General features: G+C 43.5%; 1 protein-coding gene and 1 long non-coding RNA gene across 3 annotated transcripts in view; one reads left to right on the plus strand and one right to left on the minus strand.

Moving 5' to 3' along the window:
* ARID5B (AT-rich interaction domain 5B) overlaps positions 1-24,454 on the minus strand; it is a 176,964-nt gene extending 152,510 nt beyond the window's left edge. The window contains exons 1-2 of one of the 2 annotated variants that reach the window (XM_078077668.1): positions 23,779-24,454; positions 23,095-23,349 (exon numbers count right to left, since the gene is read on the minus strand). In XM_078077668.1, coding sequence (XP_077933794.1) covers positions 23,095-23,349; positions 23,779-23,799 — 276 coding nt within the window. In that variant the 5' untranslated portion in view covers positions 23,800-24,454. The remainder of the gene's footprint in view (positions 1-23,094; positions 23,350-23,778) is intronic. The other variant, XM_036066734.2, reaches the window with a different exon arrangement.
* LOC118519321 (uncharacterized) overlaps positions 12,972-26,650 on the plus strand; it is a 176,573-nt gene continuing 162,894 nt past the window's right edge. The window contains exon 1 of the long non-coding RNA XR_004909103.2: positions 12,972-13,445. This is a non-coding gene — a long non-coding RNA (uncharacterized LOC118519321). The remainder of the gene's footprint in view (positions 13,446-26,650) is intronic.

Consider the following 26,650-nt stretch of genomic DNA (forward strand, 5'->3'; position numbering starts at 1 on the left):
GAGAACATGAACACAGCCTTCCTTATAACATACCATGTGGTAACCAGTAACTGATCATTGCTTAGGATAACTATATTCAAGGGCGCCTGCGCGGCTCAGTCAGTTAAGCATCCCACTCCTGATTTCGGCTCAGGTCATGATCTCAGGGTCGTGGAATCGAACCCCGCACTGGGCTCCGTGCTCAGCACGGAGTCTGCTTGTCTCTCTTCCTCTGCTCCTCCCCCTGCTTGCTCTCTCTCTCTCTCCCTCTCTCTCTCTCAAATAAATAAAATCTTAAAAAAAAGGATAACTATATTCAGCTATGTTAATAAAGCCTAAAGTATTATGAACACATAAGCGTAATGTAAAAGGGGTTGGCAGAGAGAGGATGGAATGAGAACAGGAAAACACGGCATACTCACCTCAATGTTCCCCAAACATCCTAGATTTTTAAAATATTCTTTGTAGCAATTGCAATGTGATAAATGTTAGGAACACAAACATACCAACAGGTGATGTTAGCTAAATAAATAGTGAAACCAAAATAATAGTCCAATTGGTTCCACGAGAGTGGGATATTTTCATCTAGATAGAAACTAAAAATGAAAAAAAACAAACAAAACCCTGTTAAATGCTAACATTCAGAAAGACCAGTGCAAGCACATTGGCTTGTGCCCTCACCACTGTGGGGTAGGCAGGTGTGCCCACAGCGTGCAAGGGGAAGACTGCCACCACTGGGCCTGGCTGGGTTGGCCACTCTCACGCTCATGTGGCCAATCACTCTCCCAGTTAAGACGTTGGTGTGTTCCACTAACAGGACACCTATAGAGCGAGTAAAAGGTTTCACTCTACAGGCACGTGGTTGCCAGTCAGAAGTCCAACAAAGTCAGGGCAGAACGGTAACGTGGGTCAACAAGATGAAGTTTTCACTGGCCAGCCGTGAAATGCGAAAAAGGAAGACAATGCAGCTCCATTTGCTAGATTTCAAGGACGATCTTTGTACCAGTGTAGGATCCCAGCAAGAAAGAGAATACTTGTGTAATGATAATCCAAGGAAGATTTCAGGAAGGCACTGATGACAAAGGTGTTGGTGGGATGTAAAGAAGCCACAAGAGATAGATAGTACAGGAACTTGGGCTAAGGGCAGGTCAGTTATCATCACTTGTAGGTCTAAGGGTCAAAGCAGGGAGCGAGTGGTTACTAGGATGGAGTAGACCCTTCTCTACCAGTGGTGGTGACTCTTCCTTGGAGGGACACCAAGAGCCTGGAGGAACTGCACAGGAAAGAACAGGGAATCATCACCTGTCTTCACCCTCCTTCCTATCCCCATCCTGGCAGGGCACCTCTCTGGCTGAACCCCAGTAGAAACCACAGGGCCAGCAGCTCTGTTCATGGAGTCAAACCAGTGAAAGAGAGGGCAGAGAGCAAAGAGAAGGGAACAGTTTTTAAAATATTATTTGTACTGGAGAATGAACTGACCTAGCAGGGCCCCTGCCCACTCTTCCCATTTAAGACTTTGTCCCTCCTCCTTTCATCTGGTGTAATAATATCCATTTTTCCTCAGAAATAAGGATGGCAATAGATGGTAGTAGTTGTTTTTTAATGTACTGGGTAGACAAAATAAAATGATATCAACACTAAGTTGGTCCCTGGACTGGGAATTCCTGTTCTTATTACCTGTGACATAATGGTAAATCTTTATGAGGCACCACTATTTCATGCTGAATTGTGTAATTCCATGTTCTACAGTAAACACCTGCATTGCGGAAACTTTTTAGCAGCAGGTATCCTTGCTTAATCTCTACTTCTTTCGTACTTCCCGAGGAGCCAAGGACTATGCTGTGCCTAAAGCATACAAAAACTACTTATCTTAATGGTACACCATCTCTGGATGGTTCCATGTTCGGAGAAACGAAGGGATACTTAGAAAGCACTGGCTCTGGAGTCTGCCTGCCCCAGGTTCAAATGCAGCTCTACTAGGTTTAATGTCCACATTCATCTTGGGACATGGCATCATCTTGCCAAGGTCTCATCTAAAAAAAATGGGTTGGGGGGTGGGGTGCCTGGCTGGCTCAGTCAGTGGAGCATCTGACTTTTGATCTTAGGGTTGTGAGTTCGAGTCCCACGTTGGGTGTAGAGATTACTTTAAAAAAAAAAACTAACTAAAAAATGGGGGAAAATAAGATTAAAAAAAGATTAAGATTAAAAAAAAACTTGCCTCCTAGGGCAGTAAAGGATGTTGAAGCTATCAGAGTACAATGGTCAGCACAGAGTAGGCACTCAAGAAATAACGGCGATTACTATTACTATATCACATAGCTTTAACTGAAAATGAGGGAGTGAGGGCGAGGGGTATTCATGTGCCACTTGGGAGTAGCTGTGTGTATTCCTAACTCTTCTTAATTCTTTGTCAGGGAACAGTGGATAACCCTGTAGCTGCTGGGTACCTCCAAGGGGAAGCTGGGCCAGAAAGCAATTACTAATGTCTGGGCTTCTAAGTCATTCTCCTCAGTCTTTGAGGATAGGGCAGTCGAAAACTCTGAGATGTTTTACTTTACCCAGACACTAATCCATGAATTTGACAGACCTTCTCTTACTTGATCTCTACAAGGACTCTCTGAGGTAGGTGTTCTCAGGCCCATTTTAGAGATAAGAAAACAGGTGGAACCAGAAACCAGATTTGGCAGCACCCCCGTCTTGCTGGCAAATTGATCTCTACGGTCCTTTCTCTAGTAAAGCTCCATGCTACTCCCACCCTGGGATAAGGGAACTCTCCCCTAACAGTGTCCTGGGGGTTGCAGGAGGAGGGAAGGGTTGGTATTTAAGGTCATTTTGCAACAAAAGGGATTTTAATTTTTGATTGGTATTGTGTTTTTGTCCTCAAAGTAAGATTATAGGAATTGCCATTCATGTGCTATTTAAAAATGTGAAGAATTTTCTGTCGTCCGAGTGATGAAGATATCCTCTCAAGTAAGGTTTAATTTGACTCCCTGAACATGATGAAATGGATTTGCCATGGAGGCTCATTAGTGTATTGGGTTCCAATTTCCCAAGCCAGCCCCTTCTCTTCCAACCTCCTCCCTCCCTCCCCGCAGATATTTGGGTGAAGCTTGTGGCTCAATGAACTTTGGAAATCCATCCTGGCACAATTAGAGGGAGTAAGCAAACAGAAGACTGCTCTGAGGTGTGATTTGTCAGATGTAATGCAACCATCCTTCACGGTACAGCCAAAGGCATTTGCGTATCAAACAAGTAATTCAAAATCCTAAATATTTTATGTTGCTAAATACATTTTTAATACAAGTTAATTTAAAACCTGTTAGGCTGCAGCCTGCTCCCCTGACCAGAAGCCCATCTCTAAAGAAAGCCCCAGAAACATCCTCTCATTAATGCCCAGTTTCATATCTTTCCTTTTGGATTGACCATGTATGAGCCTTTTTTCCCTCCCTAAGATTAAAAACAATTTACACAGAGAGCAAGAAGATGCATCCCAGTGTCCTAGATACTTCCTCTCTAAACAGGCAAGTATCTGATATATACCGAAAGACGTGTGGTGAGCCTGCCCACCTTCCCTTTGGCCAAATTAATGGGGTCTTCACTCCACAGTCTATTTTTTTTTTAACTACTTTGAGGTTGCTATGATAAAAACTAGCTTGGCACCTATATTCTTAGCTCTGGCCATTAAAACAAGCAAAAGAAGATAAATGAGCCCAATTCCAGTGTTAAAGTTCAGTTGAAAACATTCTCAACTCCACTTTTTCTCAACAAACAATAACAATAAAACCCAAACTCAACCGCCACCCAACACAGATGGTCTAATATGCTGAACGACTCCAAACCATTCCTTTGACATCTCCTGATCTCTTTTCACCCACTTTTACAGGCACGTTACCTTCTGCCCAGGTACACAGTTCAGTGGGGCCTATATTCCATAAAGACCCTAAAAGGAAGAAGAAAACTCTGCCCCTGTTGGTAGATGAAAACCATGGTGGACACTGTCTGAATGATGCAGGGTTGTTGGTGATCTGACATGGAGTCTTGACATACTACTGTCATTAATGAGAAGAGCAGTCTTCACAGCGTATCACCAAAAGCCTCATGCCTATTAGGAACGCTTTAATGTAGAAACCAAGTAAATCTTCCTGTTTTGTGTAGTCTCTATTTAAACATAAACATATGATTTAGACATGCTCCCTCTTGTTAAACATTTTTTTTTGCTCTGTTCACTTTGCACAGTTCACATTATTATCCTTACATGTACAATGGCGGCGGAATAATTTGAAACCCACAGCTTTATTTAATAATGTAATTATCCTATATTGGATTACTTAAAGGGGCTTTGTATTTTTAAGTTCTGGTTTTCCCTATACTGGTGATATGCTCTGCCGTGGTAAATGATTCAGGCTTCCATCAAAAGCTCTAAACTCAGTTTGGAAAAATATTGAGTGTTTTTGAATAAGCCAGGATTAATGCAAGAGCCAATTTGCAACCACAGTTGGTGACCTTTCTACTCCTGTTCGAAGATTGTGGTGTGCAGGCCGGTGCAGAGGACAGACCCAAGCAACTCCAACGGCCTAGTTCCAACTCTGCTGCTGTCCCAGGGACGTTGTACAAACCCCAGAGAATGAAGCCCAAGTTTCCTTCAAGGTAAGCTTTCTGAAAGCAGGCCTGAAAACTTGCATAGCCTTCCGTGCCTTCCAATAGCCGGTACACTCCCAAGTGGAGCTTAAAGAATGAGTGAATGAACCAATGGATGGACGGATGAATGGACACATGCATGCTTCTGGGCGTTCTAACAAAACGACTGCAGAAGGGAATACAGAAGGAATCACCAGTGTTATCGTCACGAGAGACTTTGAGCTTTTCCCTAGCTCAACTCAATCTGATCCAATTAACCTGTATGGACTGTGCTCTGGGCCGAGCCCTGGGCTGAGTACCAGCCACGGAGAGATAAGGATGAATAAGACTCTGTGCTGCTCCCTTCCAAAATGCATGGTGCCCACGGCCTCTTGTTCTCACTTAGGAAATGAAGGCTACTCTCTTTTCAGTCCTTTGCCAGAGAATCCATTCACTCTTCCCTTCTTCGATGTTCTGAGCATCTACTCTGAGCTGTGCTAGGTACTAGAACAGCTGGGGAAGAAGCCCCTGACTCATGGAGGCCAGTCTAGGGGGGTGGGTAGATGGTAAACGGTAGCCCTCAGCTAAATATGATTTATATAATGAGAAATTGTCATAAGTGATTTCATTCATTCAACAAATATTTAATGAGCACCAACTATATGTCAGTCTGAAATAAAACAGACGAAATTCCCTACCTTCCTGGGGCCTACTGTCATTAAGTGTCATGTGTAGTGTATGGTGTGAGGTGTGTGTATTAGGAGAGAGAGGAGTGGGGCAGTCTAAGAGCCAGATAGTAAAAAAATTGGAAGCAAAAGAACTAGAAGAGGCAATAATGGAAGACCAGGGGTGGAACTGGGATGATTTCAAATCGAGTGGTTGGGGAGGTCTCTCTGCTAAGACCCTAAGGAACAGAAGGAGCTAGCAAGGTCAGGAGGGGAGGAAAGGATGGGGGGAGAACATAGGACATTGCATGCAGAGAAAACAGGATACACAGGCACTGGGAGGAGCATGGTGCAATGTCAAACTCAAGGTTAAACACACACACAGACTCACACAGACACACACACACACACACACACACACACACACACACCATGGTGCATGCCTTATAGCTGATGCATGCTTCTAAATTTGAATCCACACTCCTTTGTTCTAAATTTCCAGTAGGTTTAGCATGGAGGCTACCCAATAAATCAACTTCCACTGTTAAAAATTGACTAAAATTTGGGGCACCTGGGTGGCTCAGTTGGTTAAGCGACTGCCTTTGGCTCAGGTCATGATCCTGGAGTCCCGGAATCGAGTGCCGCATCAGGCTCCCTGCTCGGCAGGGAGTCTGACCCTCCCCCCTCTCATTGCTCTCTCTCTCTCTCTCAAATAAATAAATGAAATCTTTAAAAAAAAAATTGACTAAAATTTGCTTATTGTCATTTTTTCCTCAAACCTTTAATGCCTACATATGTATGTTTTGAACACTTGGTAGAAAACGAAGTTGCATCTTCCCAGAAATAGAAATAGATACGTTTTCCCATGAAATAGCCGATTTTCACAGAATTTACAAGGTGGAAGCCCAGCTGCCCTATGACATATGCAGAAGGTTGGTGGGTAGCGAGGACATGCTCATCTCCTATAGACCCACTTCTCAGAAACACAAACTGGGACAACAATCCCTTTCATTTGGATGTTTACGTCTTTATATGGACATATACCAACCTGACTTAATGCCCCTCCTCAACCACTGTGCATGAAACCTACCTATTTTCTTATACAATAAGGAGCCTGTTTAACTACACCAGGTACAGGGGCCTCCTTCACCTTCTCTCGGCAGACTCATCACACCAGACACAATGCCCTTTCCAGCAAAACTCTCCAAATTCACTGATCAAGATGTTAGGTTTAAGAAAGACCCAATATGGCTTGTTGACATGCTCTAAGACTTACAAATCTTGAAAAGATTAAGGCAATCTGCTGTCTACCATGTATGTCTTCTATAATTAAATGCCCAGAAGAGCGAGGAGGTGTTTGGAAGGAACCACCCAGACAGAATATGCAACAACAAAAGGAGAGAGAGAGAGGAAAAAAAGAGCTAGATAGGGTAAGAAGAATATCATTCAACCCTCATCAGACTAGCCTTAGGCTACGGTGACTGGTTCCATTGCTTACTGCTAATCTGGCTCCTAACAATGCCCACCTCCCCATATTCATGCCCTTGGGTAAACCTCTTGAGTGTGGGTCGCACAGTAGCCAACAAACAGAATTAGGCAAATGGATGTCATTTCTGAGATTAGGTTACAAAAGGACTATGGCTTCTGTCTCACTCACACACTGTGAGGGAAGTCAGCCGCCATGTTGGGAACTGGCCCATGGAGAAGCCCATGGGGCATGGCAAGGGACTGAGGGAGGCCCTGGTCACCTGCCAGCAAGGAATGAGACCCTCAGTCCAACAGCCCTCGAGGACTTGTGTCCTGCCAACAGGCAAGTGAGCCACTTAGAAGTAGATTCTACCCCAGTGAGCTTTGAGATGACCGTAGCTCAGGCAGGCACTGTGATTGCAACTTTGAGAAACCCTGAGTCAGAGGCACCCCAGTAAGCCTTACCTGGACTCTTGACCCACAGAAACACTGAATAATAAATGTTGTCCAAAGACACAAAAATTGGAGGTAACTTGTTATACAAAAATAGATAACAATACACTCATCTTTAATATGGGATATATGTACATATTTTTGTGTGATAATGAAACAAAGCCCATGAAAGAAGGTGCTAACTACCAGTTTTGACTCTGCTGGAAAATTAGACTAATTTCTGCTGAGAAGTGGAAAAATGCTTCCTGCCTGCCTAAATCCTGAAACAACTACCTATACAAGAGGCCTTTTCTTTTTTGGGGGACACACAGAAATTTCCAAGAACACGATTTAATAATATGAGCATATCTTCCTGGATGCAAGAGGCAGAGTAAAAGATCATCTTGCCAAGTAAGGCTAACTTTATGTTTTCTCTCCTCCAAGCAACTGAAGGGAAAGGGGCCGATATCACTCATCTCTTTGCCACCCCCACAGTACCCTGGATATACTAATAAATATTGGTGGAACTGAACTGAATAAAAATTTGCAGCAAAAGACCTATGTTTAAAAACAGAAATGTTTTTCAAGAGCAGTATTGTATTACATCCTTAGCTACCAGAGAAGAAGCCCAAGGCTTGTCTCTCTTTCCTCCTCCCACCTTTTCCAGATTCATCTTTGGAAGGCCCTTGGTACAGCGGACCAGTCAGAACTGTGATGCCTATAATCGCGATTTGCAGGCCCTGTAGACACACAGTCCTCCAATCCTCACGGCCGGGATCAAGACGTGGCTTCTCTTTGCTTAAAAAGAGAAACAAACAAACAAACAAAAAGGGCAGAAAATAGCCTTTTAAAAATTAAGGCCAAAAAAAAAAAATTAAGGCAACTGAGATAGCTCAATATTCTGACATGCTGAGAATGTTTTTCACTCCACTGCTTCGAGGGGTCACTTAAGGAATTTGGGGGGTCAGGAGTGATTTGAACACCTGCTTGGCTGTCTATTGAATTACTGATCTATAACATCAAAAATGTGGAGTGAGAAACAGGACCTATACGTGAAAGAAAAAAGAAAAACAGAGCCTGTTGATAATTTTAAAAGATACCACCATTTATGTGATTCATACAATTTGCATTAGGAGAAACATCTTCAGCCTTTTTACTAGATCCTTCTTTTTGCCTGCCCAGATAGTTGAGGATGCATATTTTACAACCCAATGCATTGTTGCTGAACACACATTCAGCTCCCAGGAGCACAAAACACAATTAGACTATTATGGAGAATATTCACAAGAAACAGAATGGAACAGATTATTTCACTTAAGACACAGAATTCAATTATTTTCTGTATTTATAACCCATGTACACTTGATTTTGGAATAATTTGGGGAGGAGACAGAGTACTAGAGCAGTGTTTTCATCTGAATTCAGTAATCTGATATACACTGTGGGATTAACCCAAAGCAAAAGGATTTAATGGCCCAGCAGGCAGTCTCTATTTTGAAGATCCTATGTCTGAGATCCCCCAGCCATTTTGGCTGGGACCCCTTCCCTTCCTTTTGCATCCCTTTGCTGGTGCTTTTTTGCTTTTTAAAAGAACCTGCCCTTGCACATCTTAAAGATGTGTGTGAAATACACTCCCTACCACCACCCCCAGCACCACCACAAGAAGAGGAGGGAGAGGAGGTGTCTAGGGGGGAAACATGTTTTTAAATTGCGGGTGTGGGGGGTAAGAATAGGAAATAGGAGAGGCTTTTTTTTAAGCGGAGGGAAGGTGAGAGTATTTGAAATAAATTCAATGTTGTGCACATTCGGCAGGTCAACACCAGTTTCGCACAGGTTGCCTCAAGAAGGGGGCGGAACCTGAGAAGCAGCAGGTTTGAACGTTCTTTGGCATACCAAGATGGAACATCTGGAATGCAGATTTTGTCTCTTGACACCATCATTCCCCCATCTCATCTCATTTTGTTGTGGCTGATGGGAGAGACGCCCCCTCAATGTCCTTTAAGATCTAAATGGTACAGAACAGAACGGAGACCTGACCAGAAACCTCAAACATGGATCAAAATCTCTGCGCCTAAACAGAAAAGTCTCAGGACAGATGGGAAGCCAGGAAGTTTCGCTCTATTCAAATTGATAGTTTTTTTAGTTAGCATTTTTCAAATAATAGTTAGTAGTCCAACGGCTCAACCAATACATTACTTATTAACGAGCTATTAACAGTCTAGCATCATGACAGACCTCATTGAGACAATACGTTATGATTTGGCCCCTGACCAGGAAGGGCAGGATCGATAACGAGCATCTGCTAAAGGCCTAGGAGAAGCCAGACCATGGTTTGGTGCTCTGTGCCCATATGAATTTCATTTGATATTCACAGCCCTGTAAGAGGAACCCATTTTACAGGTAAGGAAACTGAGATCCCAAAGAGACTCAGTAAGTAGACCAAGATGACAACCAGCTACTAACTGGCAGAGTAAGTATGCACATTTGGTTTTCTCAAGCTTCTAGACTAAGAGTTTCTATTCCAACCAGAAAGACAAAATGCACATGTGAAATTATTAATCAGCACTGGCCTTCAGATTCAAGTGAAGACTGACCTGCTAGACCCCCTAAACTCTGGCCTCGGTCTACCTTATTTTCCACTAAATCCCTGCCCTCTTGCCCAGTGTAGACCATATCCAATATTGCTATGTCCTTCCTTCCTATCTATGTCTTTCCTATGGCTTCTTCTGTCAAGGGTTTCCCCCTCTGTCCAACTCATTCCTCAAAAAGCTCCATCCAAGAGAGTCCTAGTTATTTTCAAGGGCCTGCTCCCAAGCTTCCTGTCTCCAGGATACCTTCAGCGTGACTCCAGGCCACGTTCCTACTCGCACACGCTTCTTTCCACAGCTCAAGTCCTGTACCCGCAGGCCTCTGGAACTCTGGCTAGAGAGAAGGGTGAGGGCTTTGTCTACCTGGCTTTCCCCTTCTCACTTCTTTGCTTTATTCACAGAAAATGGGCCAAATATAAGAACGGTTTAAAAATTGAATCATCCAAAGCTTTGCTCTAGAGAGTGCAAGGTGGCAGCCAGGGTTGGGGGAGAGGTTGGGGGGAAACATCGAGACTGAAGATATGTTTTGTTTGGCCCAGTGTTTTTTGAAAGTTGGACCAAAGTGCCAACTACACTCACACAAAAGTCTAGATTTCTGACATGTCTCTTGAAAAATGGAAAGACCTGGCAATATGAAATGACATTCCTGCCCAGTAATGATCAGCAGGATGTGAGTAACAACATTCGAGTGAGTTGCACATCCCCAGTTCCCTCAAGCATCATATTTTCTTCCAGACCTGGCTCACTCCACTTGATGTCACCTGCCGGGCCCAGTGGGCACTTATGCACGTGCATAGGCTCTGGGTCCCTTTCTCCCCTACATGGTGGAAGACATCATGGAGGAGGTGGCATTTGAGCAGGGCCTTGAAAGAGGGATCCAGCTGTTGAGAGGTTTTACTTCACAGAGGAATACCTCGGTGAATTCTAGACCCCTTTGCTCATACTGCCTGTGTTTCCTCCACTTGTCAGCAGGACGGCGCGATGTTTTTGCCATCTGTGTTTTGGAATCACGAAAGCTCACGTTCCCATTCAGTCTCTGTCATTCACCTGGTGAAGGAATTTAGAAACCTCGACAAGTCGCCTAACTTCTCAGATGGCCCTCCCGCAAAATGGGGATGACACTAGAACCTACCTCACGGTATTACTGTTGTAAGGAGTAAATAAAAGTTCACGCGAACGAAGCTGTAAGCATCTAGTTTTACTACTACCTTTATTAATATCAATTTAGTCCCAGGCCAGATAGTAAATATTTTTGGCTCTGTGTATCACACAGTCTCTGTCACACGACTCAACTCTGCCACTACAGTGTGAAAGCTGCCAGAAACCATTTGTCAACAACTGGGTGCGGCTGTGTGCCAATAAAACTTTATTTACAAAACAGGCAGCTGGCCAGAGTTGACCAGTGGGCCTTCGTTTACCGACCCCCTGTTTTCAACATCCCCACAGCCGGCCAATGTAAATCACCTCTGAAGATGCTATCTAGGTGTCTCGATGACATCGAGAACAGTAGGTGCCTCCAGTGGGCAGCATGGGCATCTCTAACCTGTTTACCGAGATTAGGCTCCGCCCAGAAATCATCCTGTAGGGACACTGCTCCCACCTCCACATCTTGGAAAGAAACCTCTTCCCAACCTTCATCAGAATCTCACTGGACCTGAGTTCAAATGTTGTTTCTTTCAAAATGCCTTCACCGAGCTTCCCAACAAGATCAGGCACTCCTGTCAGAGGTCCCTGTATTTTTACTCCATCACATTGACTGTGCCACATGATGACCCATTACTTGTGACAGTTTGATTAATTATGCACTCCCCACCTGACCGGCAGCTTCCTGAAGGCAGGATCTGCCTGGTTCCCCACCTCTGTCTCTCCAGGGCCCCATGCTGGCCTGCACACATAAGGCGTTCGAGGGGGGCTGAGGCTGAGTCTCCTCTCCTGTGCAATGTGTGAGAGGCACCACATGCCTGCCTTGGGGGGTGTGGGATTTAAGGAGTCCTTTTAAACTTTTTATTCCTTAAGTGCACAGTATGATGACTGAGTCACCTGTGTATCAGTCAACCGCCAATTGGACTGCACATTCCTAGAGAGCAGGACAGAAGCTTTCAAGCGCCATATGCTCAACAAATAAATGAAGGACTGAAGAAACAATATTCATGAAGGCTCAATTAGGGAATAGGTCAGTATATAATCAAAATCCCATAGTCCCTCAGTGTATTTTAAAGTGATAGGGAGACATGAAGATCACCAATCCTGGCAGAATCAAGGAAAACCTGGATTTCAATCCTAGCTCTGAGTCTTAACTATACGTGACTTTGGGCAAGTTACTTAACCTCCTTTGGCCTCAGCTGCCTCATCTATGAAGTATGAAAATGTCACAATACAACAACCTAAGAGAATTTCTTTGAGAATTAAATGAGCATTTAATTTATATATTAATATATATGCAATGCCTGACACATAATAGCTACTCAATAAACAGAAAATGTTGTAACTTCATTGAAAACACTGTGGGTAAAACTTTGGCAGATGGTTTGGAAGAAGAGAAAGTTGGGGCATTTTCTCTGGGTTGTGCATACATAGAGAAGAGAAAAGTTTAGAAGAAGGAAGTATGAGTGTGGTTCTAAGACCAAAATGTATGGGGATGGTTTTCCGCCACTTCAGATAGATGAATCAAGTTGCTTTTTCCTTCTTATTATGAGAGAATGAGTAAGCTCTATGGGAACAGAAATTTTTATCTGTGCATTAGTCATTGTGTTCACTCTTAATGTCCCCACTGGAAAGAAACGACACATAGTAGGCATGCAATAAACATTTCAGAATGAAAGAAACCATCCATGAGTATCAGAGTGGCAGAAATGCCAATTCAGTTTGCCGCCAAGAGTGCTGTCTCAGCAAAGCTTTTCTTAAGCCAACATAAATAATACCATCAGAGGGCCCTCCTAACTTCAGGAAAGAATATGGAAATGAAGGTAAGGTCCAGAGGGGACTGTGAACACCAAGCCTGGTTTCTTTGTCATCACTGACCCTTGGGTAAGTATCTTGGCACTAAAGCCCACACTCTCATTAGTGATTTTATACGAGCCCTGTCCCACAGAGGCACCATCTACTGGTCTAAGAGCGCTGGGATGATCCACCCTGAACACACCCACGGGAAACGCCTGCCTATCTTCCTCAGAGTAGAACCTTAAGAGAGCAGCCCTTCTTCCTCAGAGCAGCAGACCGTTGGGCCCGAGGGTGCTGGCTGTTAGGCCCAAGATTTTTCTGGCCTTTCTGTGTCCATTAAATAAAGGGGGCTGGACTTGCTCTCTTGAATGTCCTCTAAGTCTATTCAAATGTCCATGGCAAATTAGACATGAGCCTTTTTCTTAGATAACCAGGGCAAGCCTTCCTGATGCTCTTTATCAACAGAGCCAAGGGATGTCCAGCCAGTCACACCGGAAACCAAACGTGTCGGTGCAGATGGCAGAGCCAGAGGGACCAGCTGCGCCTACGGCTCCACCAACATCCAGCCGGGGAAGGTCTCTGAGAGTAGGAGAATGTTCTCGGCGACCTTCTCTGCATCTGAACCCTTAGCCCCATGTCAAGAGGCCCTCATCCCACAACGCAGATTTCCAACCAGAATGTCACCGAAGTTGGGTAGTCACAGAAGAAAAACAACTAAACCTGAGCCTATCGTGGAGGAAAGTCAGAGAACAAGGCAGTGAGTAAGAACATTTTTATTCTCTGGTATAATATCTGGATAGTTTGTTTTTTTCCACTGGTACCCTGAGCCGAGCTCAACCCAGAGGGTGGCAAGCAAAGCTTGGACTAAAGGGAAAACAAGTATTCTCTCACAATGATTTCCATCCCCATGGCCCACAGGGGGCTAGGGGCAAGCCCAGTGACAGGTAACTGGTGATAACTTGGCCTGTTACCGCTGTAGCATGCAAGGCTTCCCATGTAGGGGTCAGAACCAAACAAAAACCCACACATGCATATCCGAATATCCACACACACACACACACACACATATGCACACTTTAATATGTATGTATTTATACATATTTTTAAAACATATTCCTCCTTTCAGAAAAATACACAGAATTAGCAAGTTTAAATTATTTGCACTTAGTTCTTTGTCTCCAGTTATACTGTGTTCTTTTGTGCTGGTAAAACAACATGTGCTTTAATTAGCAAATATCTGTAAATAATTTACTTGCTTTTCAAATACAACAGAACAATGGGGTCAGTTTTCACATACATTTACCCAGCATGCATCCTGGGTCTTAAGCCAGACTCTCCCATTGTTCAATAACTATATCAAGCTGTCCAACTCTTGCTGCCTCCTCGGTGGAGGGTCGGGGTAGGGGGCCAGAAACCCGAGTTCTGGTAGCAACATCCCATTTTGCAAGACCCCAGAAGGCAAGCTCATAGCGTTGTCCAGCCCCAGTTAAAACAAAGTCTTAACGATCTCTAACCCTGGAAATTTCTGCGAGGAACGTGGAAGTGTGCCAAGGACAAAGGGCATTTCATGCTCTGCTGCCCCACTACCCCCGACCCCCAACGGCGTGAGCCCAGAAACATAAGGCGCGATGTCTGAGGCCTAAGAACCACGGAGCCCCGTCTAGGCTCTGCAGGGTTAAGGCTGGGCCCTGCACACACAGTGCAAAGAAAGATGTTAAATCAAATGAGAATGACTGCTCCAGGACTGGAGGCACTATTATTTTGAATAAGATTGAAAAGGCCAGAAAAAGCAATTCAAAAACATTTCAATTATGTATTTCCCAGAACTACATCTTTGAGCAACTAATGCAAATGTTACCACCACAATAAAACTTCTTCCCACATAAAAGCATATAAAACAGGTTGAACAGCATATACTTTATATATCATATGCATATTTTTGACTATTAATAAAAAATTCAAAATCTATGTATGCTTTACTCTCCTAAGCAATACAGTAATTATGATTAAGGGACAGGCAGCACAAAAAGAGCCAATTTATCTTACTCGTGCTCAGGAATACTATTGTGTAACTAAGCAACTAAAGACAAAATATGGTCTAATTAATTCACTCCTATGCTTATTTAAAAGACACAATTAGAACATTTTTATTTTCCAGCCTGCACAGTAGCTCAACATGCTTGAGGGTGTAGAAAGCAAAGCCTATTATTCTCAAAGACAAGAGTTTAATGTTTAGTGTCACTGATCAGGCTTGGAACTCAGCTCTGGGGAGGAGGGGGTGTGTTTCACAGCCTGGGTGTGCTCGGAGTCACGAGAAAGGAAAGGTATGGTAAGGCGGGGAAGAGGCTCCTGGGGCCACTGGATTGACTAGTAACACATGGCCCCTCCCCGCTCTTTTCCTCATCGTGGCAAAGGGATGGAGACAGGGCTGTGAACTCGATGGTCACGCGTGCAAGGACATGCGCCACTGTGCGTCTATTTATACAGCCACAGAGATTCTACAGAAAATTCATGTAATTAAACCACACGTCCTCGTCTGTGTGATAAATGTCAAATATCCATCTTTGACGCTGCTAACAGTGCATCTGATTTTAAAAGCGGAATTAATTTACGCAAGTGTGTGCTGGAGATTGATGCCATTAGCATGATTCGAAAGCACCCTTTCTGTAATAATCATCATCTGCATGTTTGAAATGAGTTGTCGATCTGGACGTTCACAGTCCAGGATGGGAGCCGTGTTTTCCGAAGGCTAAGGCCCGGGTTCTAATCTCTGGCAAGCCGGCAAAGACCACAGCGTGGCTGGAAAAAGCCATCCATGCCTGTGCGAGGCCACGGGAGCAGAGTTTTCAAGAAATGCAGGAAATCTGCGACCGCATTTCTGAGAGGCGAATGAATCTTTAAGCCAACAACCGATAAATTTGTTTTAAATTTCTTTAAAAGCCAAACCAACGGGTAATCACTAGCTACAATATTATTCTGAGTGGGAGATGGCAAATGTCCAACCACCCCTGGCTATAAAAAATGACAAGCAAATGCATTTTGATTCGAGCAATTATATTCTGGATATTGGTTAAAACTAGACTTTGATAAATGAGCTCGAGTCATGTATCACTAGATGCCACCGCGAACAATGGTATGCTTTATTAATAATTAATAACAAAGTATTTACATGTATGGACTCGTGTACTCCATAAAAATAACATTTCCTTAGTATGTGCCTGACACTCTAAACATCAAGGGAGGTTTTAATTGCTTACAATTTTGACTCCCTATCAAACGTTGGCCTAGTTAAGACCATCAGTCTGGGAAGCATGCTGGCCCACAGGAGCTGCCAACCACACTCAGGTGAGGAGTGACCAGCAGTCTCTGGTCAGACTGCCACCGCACTGCCCTGGCTTTTTATGGGCTGAAGGCTGAAGATGGGAAAAGTACCCAAACACGGAGATGCTGGGTCTAGCCTCATCATCAGTCCCAAATAGGCACCCATCTCTTTGTGGAGTACTCTGAAAGAATATCCTTTACGCTTTTTCACATCTTGGGGCAAAACGACGATGGATTTTAGATGAGAAAGAACACGCGTGAGTCGGGGGTGTGCGGCAGCTGGCCCACATGGGAATGACCCATCGTAGGTCCTCTGCCAGGAAGAAACCAGGCTGGCCTTAAAGAAAGCAGGCTGTGGGAAAGAACATTTTAGATGACTGATGTCATATAGTCATTCAATAAATACTTAGTGACTGGCACTGAATACTGGGGGGGGGGGTACCCAGAGGTGAATAAGGCATAACCTGCAGTTCCTGAGAACAGCGCTAGGGTGGGGGAAGAGGGGAGGTGGAAAGGGGGAGTGACAGGCAAAGGAAAAGGACACAGATAACCATCACCAAAGGCGCATGTGCAAAGCACAGGGGAGAGCGAAACCAACCACAGCCCAGGAAGAGCCCTGAAGGCAGGGATTCTTGTCTATCTTGTTCATGGCTGTATCCCCAGGGCCTAGAACAGGCTCTGGCACAAAGTAGGTGCTCTATAAATATGCACTGAGTGATCGAGACTTCAAAGATAAAGACAATACTTTCCAGTTTCCAGAAAGATCAGGAAAGGCTATAAATAGTGACTTTAATTAATCTCCACTTTAACTAAGGAGCACAGAGAGAGTCTGACAGCTTTTCTGTGACCAATGTCTGTCCATGGGAGTAAACGATGAGCTCTTTGAGGGCTGAGGCCATTCTCCTTCTTCTCTGTATCCTGTTGTCCAGCACATAGTAGGCCTTCAATCAACATCTGCAAGCTGAATAAATTCTTTTTTCCAAAATCATGCAGATCATGAGCCTTCCTTTAAACACACATTGCATTTATTGTCAGCACAATTCACCAACGTGTTACATAACGAATTATGTTGTTTTTACATTTTCAAAACGTGTTGATCTCATCTCTCAATGAAGATTGATAAGCTTCTTGAGAAACAGGGTCACACCATGAACTGTTTTGCATCCACCTCTGTACCTAGCAGAGCTCCGAGTACATGGTTAGCACTCAACAAGCAGTTTTTGATTAACTCAAGATAGATGACACCAACGTTTGCCAGAGTTAGGATCTGAACCTACAAAATCTAACTCAGTACACATTCTACTGATTCTCAAATTTTAACATCATCAGAATCAGTGATGAAACAGAGATTTGTTTATGCAAATATTTTTGACATGACTGTTAAATTATTTCTTAGTATTACTGGGTCTTGCTCCAACCCAAGTAAGAAAGAGAAAAAAAGTACACAATCCCGCTCCCTATTTCAAATCAACTCCATAGGCCAGGGGTCAGCAAACATTTTTGTAAAGGACTAAACAGTAAATAATTTCCCAATTTCCACTGTGCAGGGTCAAATGTTCACCATCACAAGTACTCAACTTGAGTCTGACTTTGTTTCAATAAAACTTTACAAAAACAGACAGTGGTCCAGATTCAGCCCTCAGGCCGTAGTTCACTAATGCTTATCACAGTCCTCCAGAGAGTTCATTAGTTCTCGCCCTAGTTCTGAAGGGCCAGCCAGTTGGAGCAAAGTTACTCCTTCACCTAGTTGAAGGTCATTACTAAAACTACTAAAAACTGCCCGAACTGCATGCCTCATTTGCTGAGCTCTCCCATAGTAAGTGCTTATGCTAGTTGTCAGGCGCTTTCCATTACTGTTTCTAATTCTCTTGACAAAGTAGAGATCATTAGATCCATTTTACAGATGGAGAAACTGAGGCTCAGAAAACCTAAAGAAATTGTCCAAGGCCAGTGAGGTCACTTGAAGAGGTCTTGGAAATTTAAAAAAAAGTCAGCTCATGTATATAGACCGGAGACTGAGCAGCCATCTACAGCTAGAACAGGGTCAGTCCAGCACCTCCTAGATTTCAGAACGTGTCTGACTAACACGAGATGTGATACAAGCAGGCAATCTTTTAAACACATCCTGCCGATCCAGATGACAGCATAGCTCCATACTGAAATGTAAATCTTTAAGGAACTTTTTATTTTGGTGACATAGCTAAACTCATCATATGGATGAAAGCCAACCTGATTTGGGGAGACCTGTATCAGGTATTTGTCCTAGCAAACTAACCTAGATGCTGTCCTCTCACAGAGAAAACCTTTCTTTAGGAAAGGTAGTGGTGGGGGTGCCTGGGTGGCTCAGTCGGTTACGCCTCTGCCTTTGGCTCAGGTCATGATCCCCGGGGTCCTGGGATCGAGCCCCACATCTGGCTCCCTGCTCAGCGGAGAGTCTGCTTCTCCCTCTCCCTCTGCCCCTCCTCCTGGCTGTGCTCTCTGTCTCAAATAAATAAAATCTTAAAAAAAAAAAAAAAAAAGGAAAGTAGTGGTAGTGGTCTCAAATTTCAATGAGAACAGCAATACAAATATTAACGATAAAAACAGTGAGTCCACCACTACTGAAGAATCTCCTATGGGCCAATCTCAGTTGTGAGCACTTCACATGTATTGACTCATTTAATCCTTAAGGCAATCCTAGGGAGTAGGTACTGTATTTCCATTTCATAGATGAGGAAAGCGAGGCAATGTTTAAAATGCAGGATCCTGGACCCTAGTTCCAGAGATTCCAATCGAGTTAATTTCAACAGGGGCTCTGGAATATGAATGTTTGACAATTTTTAACCAGATAGTAACCACTTGTAGAAATCCTGACTACGTGTCATTACTATCTGTAATGCCCAGGTGTGCTTGATCTTGACTTCCTGACATCATTAGCTTACTCATCCACACTCAAAGTTGCAGGTGCCCAGTAAAGCTTCTTGTAGAATCCAGCCCACAGTCAGGCTGAAATCCAAGCTTGCACATCCACCTCTTTTAAGAGGGTATATTGCCAATAGATTAAGCGCTTGGCAATTTGAAAATGAATATAATCAGAAGTTACCCAGTAACAGAACCAATGACCCGCCTACTTTGCCATTTTCCTCCTCTGAAGAGGTTGTGACTGAATGTGGCGATTGGGGGTAATTACTAAAGACACTTAACTCCTTGTATATGGCTCTGCTATTCACTTTCATGGTAATTTAAGACAGTATCATGATTAGGCCTGGGAACCCCCACACAGGCATAAAAGTTATCCTGCTTATTGTTTATAAATTAATATCTAGAATAAAGATCACCGCAATCATCCCTCTTTTCTATTTTTAAGGACTGTACTGTTTTTGAAGTACTTTTGCCCATACAATGCCTCTTGATATTCACAATCCACAGTCGGCCTCATTATTGTCCCCATTTTGCTGCTGAAGAAACTGAGGCTCAGAGTGTTTATGCTGGTTCAAGGTCGAACAAATACTAAGTTGCAGAATCAAGATGTAACTCTTTCTGGACTGCTTTTCCTCTATACCAGTTGCCAGCACTGGAAGTATGTGAAGGCAGCAGTTAAGTCATTATCATAGTTATTATAACCAATAATAAATTGTTAATGATTATTAATAATGGTATTAAAACGCAACTGTTCTTGTTAGATACCACTAGCTCGAATCAGCTGAACTTTATAGAATAAGAATGGTTCTGCTACCTAAAATCCAGTGACCTCTGGCAAAATGGATTGACTAGTCATAATTCTAAAATGAACAAGGACCAGCCCACATTAGTGCATACTTCTAGAATATAATATGATGTATTAAAACTCTGGTGTCAAGGGTAGGGTTTAGTGAGAAAAAAAAAAAAACAACCCTAAAGCTTAGGAAAGCCTGCGTTCTGGCCTGGTGACCTTTGACAAACCACATAATTTCTCTAAGCCTCTGTCTCCATCTGTAAAATGGCATACAAAGTCCTGCCTTATCCAGCCTCATACAATTATTGCAAGGATCAATAAAATATTCCCCAAAAAGGCCCTCTGCAGATGATAGCAAACCACACAGGGACGCTATTTCTAATCTCGCACAATGATAATTTTCCTGCTTTTAGAACTGACGTCTTTACATTTCAAGAAATCATAAATAGACAGAATGGTTCTCTTAAACCAAAAAAGCATACTGAGTCCTGGCTGTCCTTTTGAAATGGATGCTGATGTCAGCTCAATCAAGAAATTATTAACCTCCATTTGGTTACTTAAAATAAACTGTCCTGGCTGATTAAATGTGCTGAACATTTTCTCCAAGTAACAGTGCACATCACCAAGAAACCTTTCTCTTTCAGTTACACTTTGCAAATGGCAAATGCATCATTCCAAACTATTTAAAATCAATAACAAAAATCATTTCACTGTATATAAACAAGTTAATGGAGTAAGTGAAAACAAAGCAAATTTCTTAATGAGAGGACCCTGTTGCCCCCTCTAGGTGCCTGCAGTAAATGCTGGTTTCTGTAGGCTCTCCTCCAGAGGAGACTGGGGCTGCTATTCAGCTAATGAATGACTAACTTAGGCCAGGGGGGGAAATGACATCACCAGGGTGGAAAAGCGATCTGCATTGGGAAACTTTCTACCTGCTTTACATTTGTCATAATTATTTTGCACAATGCAGCCTGCATTTGCATAATTTTGAGGCGTGTCATTATCTCAATTGAAAATTGTTTTAATATGGCTGAATAATTCACAATGACATCAGCCAAAGTCCTAATGAAATATACAAGTATAATCATACAGCTAATTACCAGCCGTGTTAGCATTAAAAAACAAATCATGCATAATATTAGACGATGTATATGCAGCTGAGGATTATAAATAGAGCCATCTCCCTCCCCAAACCCCCTAGAGTTTACTTTTAAATGGCAAGATTAATTTTCTTAGGTATGGCTCATATAGCAGTGACGAAATGTGCAGATCATTACAACGGTTCGCTTTCATTTCCCCTTAATGAACAATTTTTTAAAATCGTTTATTTAAAAATACTGTGTATCTATTCATTATCAGCAGTTCTAACAGATGCAACCTTCGGCTAATACTGTTTTTATTCTTAAATCAGAATTCACTATTTAATTACACCAACAGAAATTAAAACTGGACCAAGTGGGGTCAACTCGGGGTCTTTAAAAATATTTCAGTTTCAATTAAAAAAAAAAGAGAGAGAGGAGAGTGACCACAAAATATCTCATAAAACACTGAATAATTTCCTTCTGGGTTTAGTCAGAAGTCTATTAGGCACCAGCTCTTTTCTGGATATTTAATCCTTCCCTTTTCCAGATCACAGGCCATGTTGAAGTAATAAATTTGAAAAGCAAATAATAAGAAATCAGGAGGGGGAGGGGAGGAAGACAGCTGCGCAGGAAAGTTGGGTCGGGGGAGGGGGCCGAGCTAGACCTTGGGAGGGGGAAAGAGCTCAACCTGTTGGTAGGTTGCAGTATTTTTTCCCAGTATTTCCAAACAACACCTTTGTAAAATTGCAGGCAGACGTCGGGAAGTATGAACGTTTAAAACCCAAAGCTGGCCGGGGAGGGCGGTGTGGGGGGGAACGTTCGGGGAGGAGGGCGGGGCTTATTTCCGAAGAGGCAGATCTGAGGGCGAAGGTTTTGACGAACTCCAGTAATTAACCGGCATAGACCACTGATGGGTAATTCGATCCTGGGAGAGGGAGTGAACTGGCGATGCCAAAACTACAATCAACTCCATCAAACCAAGGAATTGTGGAAGGACTGGCAGGCAGCTCCACGCTCCGGGATGAGTTAAACGGGGAACCATTCATTTAACAAAAAGATCCTTACATCTACCTCGAAAGCTCGAGGGCCTGGCACAGAGCTAGCTGCCCTCAAAAGTCTCAGTTTGATCACCCTGCTCTCGCTCGGGCAACACAAAGCCTTGCCAGGCGGCCGCGCGCCCTCCCTCCCACCGCACCGAGGGCACAGCCTCCCCAGAATAGTTCCCCTGGTGGGTATCACGGCGCTGAGGTCGGTCAGCTGACGAGGGGAGCCCGCAGAACTGCGGTCACACATGAAATGACAGAGCCGAAGGGAGGCGGCCGCCCCGGCGCCCGGTGACAGCAGCTCACCTCGGGCGTCCTCCCGGGAGCGCGGCTAGCGCCCCTGCGGCCGCCCAGAAACGTGCCGGCGAAGCTCGGTCCCTCCCCACCCTCCCCCGGAGCGCCGTCTGGGCACGGAGGCCGCCGGACTCGCAGGGCCAGTGGGCGAGCACACACCCCTCTGCCTTCCCTCCCCCGTCCCGGTCCCACACATCCCCAAAGATCGCGCTGGAAGACGTCCACTTTGCGTGGAGTAATTGAAAACTAGAACATCAAATGGCTTGTCCGGGGTGGGGGGGTGGGGGCGAGAGATAGTTGTTAATGCTTAACGTGTTTGTGCCGGTTACACGACCGCTTTGAAATCCGCCCGGGCAGATCTGCAAGTTATTTGAATGTATTATTCCAGTACCTGTCATTTATCACTTTATTCAACACGTCTTTGCCAACTCAATAGCTTTTGATCTCACTCTGCCTCCATTTCGTAATTTCCGCCCTCTTAAACATATCAAATACTTACTTAAAAAAAAAGTGAACAATATCGAAACCCACCGAAAGAAATCCACCCAGCCCCGACCGAGCCAGACGCGAAGGTAAAATTTTCAAAAGGCAAAAAAATATAAAAAGCATGTGATGTTCAAGCGCAGTAGCAAGAGAGCGAACGATCTCTCTCTCTCTCTCCCTCTCTCTCTCTCTCTCTCTCTCTCACACACACACACACACACACATATCCTTGAACAAAACCCTTCTCGAACAAGTTATTTGATCTTGACTAAAATCAGCAGTTGGATCCTCTTTGTAAAGCTGACAGCCAAACTCTGACAATGGCAAAATACTCGAGCCCCAGCTAGTGGCGCTACCCCTTTAAAAAAGGAGTCGATCCTGCTCGCCTGCAGAAGTGAATACAGTATTTTCAAGCTTGCCCTGTAATAAGCATTACTTGGGGGGGGGGGGATAATAAAGAAAGAAGAGAGGGAGATATAAGTTTACCACCTCGCCATGGTCGCTATTTCTGCCCTGGGGAGTGTCTTCTGGGAGGAAATAAAGTTTAGAGCTGGATAAAAGTTGCCGGCTGGTCCTCTCTTCCCACAACAGCTGGAGCTCCGCTATGCAAATCGGATCCTTTGGCGTACATCTTACAAAGAAAAAGTCGCCAAGGGACAAAATTCTTGGTTTGCCTTCAAGGTGGAATTGAAAAGCCTTGTAGAAAATGTAAGGTCCGTGCAAGCCACACGGTGAGCCGACCCACTGCAGGGGAAAAAAAGCACCAAATAAATAACGTAGCCATCAGAGCACAAACATCTATTCCCAGACACATTTACACACAGACATCCACACTCTTAATACAGAAGAGCCAACAGATATAAAGCTGGGTGGAAAAATAATAGAGCCCACAAATTTTCTGCTTCCCTTAAAAAAAAAAAAAAAAAAAACTCCGGGCACCCCCACCGCCACCTCTCCCTACTTCTCCATCTGAGGCGGTAAAATTACATTATGTATGTATGATCAGTGCAGGGATTTTTTTAAACAATAAAAATGATTTGGGGGGATGCAGAGGGTAAAAGTTTGGTGAAAAGTTTGTGGGGGGTGTGGGTGGGTGCAGAGGTGTGGGTGAGCTGGGGGGCTGGGGGGTGCCGGGGGGTGCCGGGATCGGAGGAGCGGAGGAGAGCGAAATACCTGGAGTGAGTTGGGCTCCATCTCGACGTTCTGAATTGATTGAACTCAACATTCTCTCCAAACTTGTTGGCTTGAATGGATTGCATCAGGTCCTGGCAGGGAAAAACATTCTCTGCCTTCAGCTGGCGTAATGTCTCAATATAAAACTGAGCTCTTGCCTCCCCTTCGGCACCAAAATGATTGAAAATATGTCCTAATATTTCTCTGACGACTCAATTTTCAGCTCCTGTCAAAACTGTGTAGGTTTCCTTCCAAATGTGGAATGATCAAATTCATAATCGGAAGGAAGGTTCCGTCCGATCTCGGCGGGAAGCGGATGGATCAAGGCAAAAAACATATAGGACGGTTTGTAAAAATAAAATCCACCCTAAAACTGTGTGAAGATGAGATCTCCCTCTTCCCAATCTCCCTTGTCTAGGGGTGTCGTCTAATGAGATTTTTGGAAGAGACGAGAGCTAGCGAGCTCCGCTGTGCATCTGACAGGACCTGCTTGTATATGTCTAATATAAAGAACATTTCCTGCAGAGATTCCGGGGCGCTGCTCCTCTTTCTAATGCTCCTTAGCAGATTTGCTGTTATTAGACATGTAGATTTGTTTGATAGTTAAATTACGCTTCCTCACTGCCATGTTTTCGAGAACTAATCTGTTAAATTATATTTTGATGCCTATTTACATGGAAGGGAAAAGTGGGTTATCGATTATATAAACATATAAATATTAATGCATTTGTTCGCTTCGCAAAAAATACTCGGCAAAAAAAAAAAAAAAAAAAAAAAACCCAGAAAGACAAGTGAGCAGTGCACACACATCTCAGGATTTTGCAAACAATATTGAACGGACAGCGACTGCATTTAGGGACTGGAACAATAAACGATGCATGATAAATCAATAAATGCGAGCAGCGAGTCTGCTCGGAATATGAATTCAGGCTCCCCGTTCTGCGTGTGCATTCTTTAATTTTGAAGTATATACACTAGTACGTGTTTACAATGCTGATGGACGCCAAGGGCGCTCTCAAATGATAATGTGTTTATATAACCCAGCGCTACAGGAATAATATACCGACTCCTACCCCACCCCCACCCCCTCCCCCGCCAAAAAAGGGAGGGGAGCTTCCTCAATAATAGTTTGAAACTGAAAAAATCCATTTGCAAACTAGTTAAATACAACCAGAAATTAAGCTGTTGAAAACCGGGGGCATGAACCGTAAGACAATAAAGGTTTTAAATGTGTATATTTATTGTTCTGGAGCCCTGGAGCATTGCGAGGTTTGCATGCACGGCTATTATGCAAACACAGAGAAACTTAAGAGCGACAGAACAAGGAACAGGCAGAGACTGCAAAGCCCTCGCTCGCTCCGACCCAGCTGCCCGTCCTCCGCCAGGCTAGATTGCATTTTCGCAGTGTTGATGTAAAATGGTGTACTCGCTTCCCCCACGCTCCCCACCCCCTTCCCCGTTCTCCTCCCACTCCTTCCAGCACCTCCCGCCCCCCCCCCGAATTTATTATATTGGCACCAGTCTTTCTAAAGTGGGTCTGGCATGCTAAAAAAGTAAACATGTACTATATGGGGAATAAGGTCTGTATAGTATGACAGTTGAAACTTGATCTGTGATAAAATTACAGGATGTTGAAATTACTAGTAAGCTATTTTTAACGCTTTCGCAACGTTTCACCTCTAGTCACAGCATCTAGTTGAAACAGGATTACTTTAATGAAAATTATATTCACATGGCTGAAGTTAATACACCCGGCAGAGCACAAATGCCTCATATTCAGTGACTTGAGGTGGAAAGACCCTCTGTGTGTATTTTTATGCCTTCTCATAACGTCTGCGTCCGCTGCAGTAAGAATTAGGGCACTTAACATTATCTAAACCACATTTTTGATTCAGAACATGGGGAAGTAATAAAAGGCAAGATCTATCTCGTTTCTATACACACAGAGATAAACGAAAGAAAATGGCAGATCCTCCAATTACAATAAGTAATAAAAGCCCATGCCAAAGAGCCGGTATTCTTAAAGATGAAAACTATTTTAATAATTTAAAGTAATATCACAACTCTGCACAATGAAGGAGGACAATGTAACAATTCAGAGTCTCCCATCTTTGCATTAGCCAAATTATGACTTGCACATCACTCTTTAATTATCTTCCTTGAAATTTCATCTGATCTTTCTATTTTATAAACATGGGTTACAAAGAGAAATTACAGCTCTCTCATGCTTTCTCTCTCTCTTTTTAACTTTATGATGCATACTGCAGACGTTTGATTAGAATAACCCATTTTGTTCATTTTTTTACATATGAATGGACTTGACTGAAGGGCATTTTACGTATTTTTTTTTAATACAGGAGAGATGCCTAAGGCTTCAGTTAGTCTCTGTCCTGTTAGCGTAAATATATACATCCAGTTCAACACATCCTATATTTAAAAACTTGAGTTGCAGTATTTTGACAAGATCATATTTGAGATCGACTCTGAGTCAGTTTCCTGTATGACCAATGCATTTCCAGCATTTATGCAGGAAACCTCAACAGAATGCCTGAGGGTATCCCTGGATTGTATATTAAATCTCTCTCTTAAAAAATACACAGCTTTTTAGAGCATCTAAGCAACTTCTGCTGGTTTTGGTGCTGTAAGTCTTTAAGTGTCTGTGAGGGACTTCATCTAATTAGAAACCCTGTTTCTATGTCTCTTCAAGGTAGGCGCTGAACTAGGCTGCATGCTGTGTAATCTCTCTTTTTGTAAACTCCCGATAAGGTTTTTCAGATGTTAACAATTGCAGGGATCTAGGTCTGAATATTTTTGAATATCTGCAGTCTTGTAATCAGATGAATGCTAAATTTCAAAACTGGATCACAGGGGT

Source organism: Halichoerus grypus, chromosome 7 (genome assembly GCF_964656455.1).
Source record: "Halichoerus grypus chromosome 7, mHalGry1.hap1.1, whole genome shotgun sequence".
Taxonomy (NCBI): Eukaryota; Metazoa; Chordata; class Mammalia; order Carnivora; family Phocidae; genus Halichoerus; species Halichoerus grypus.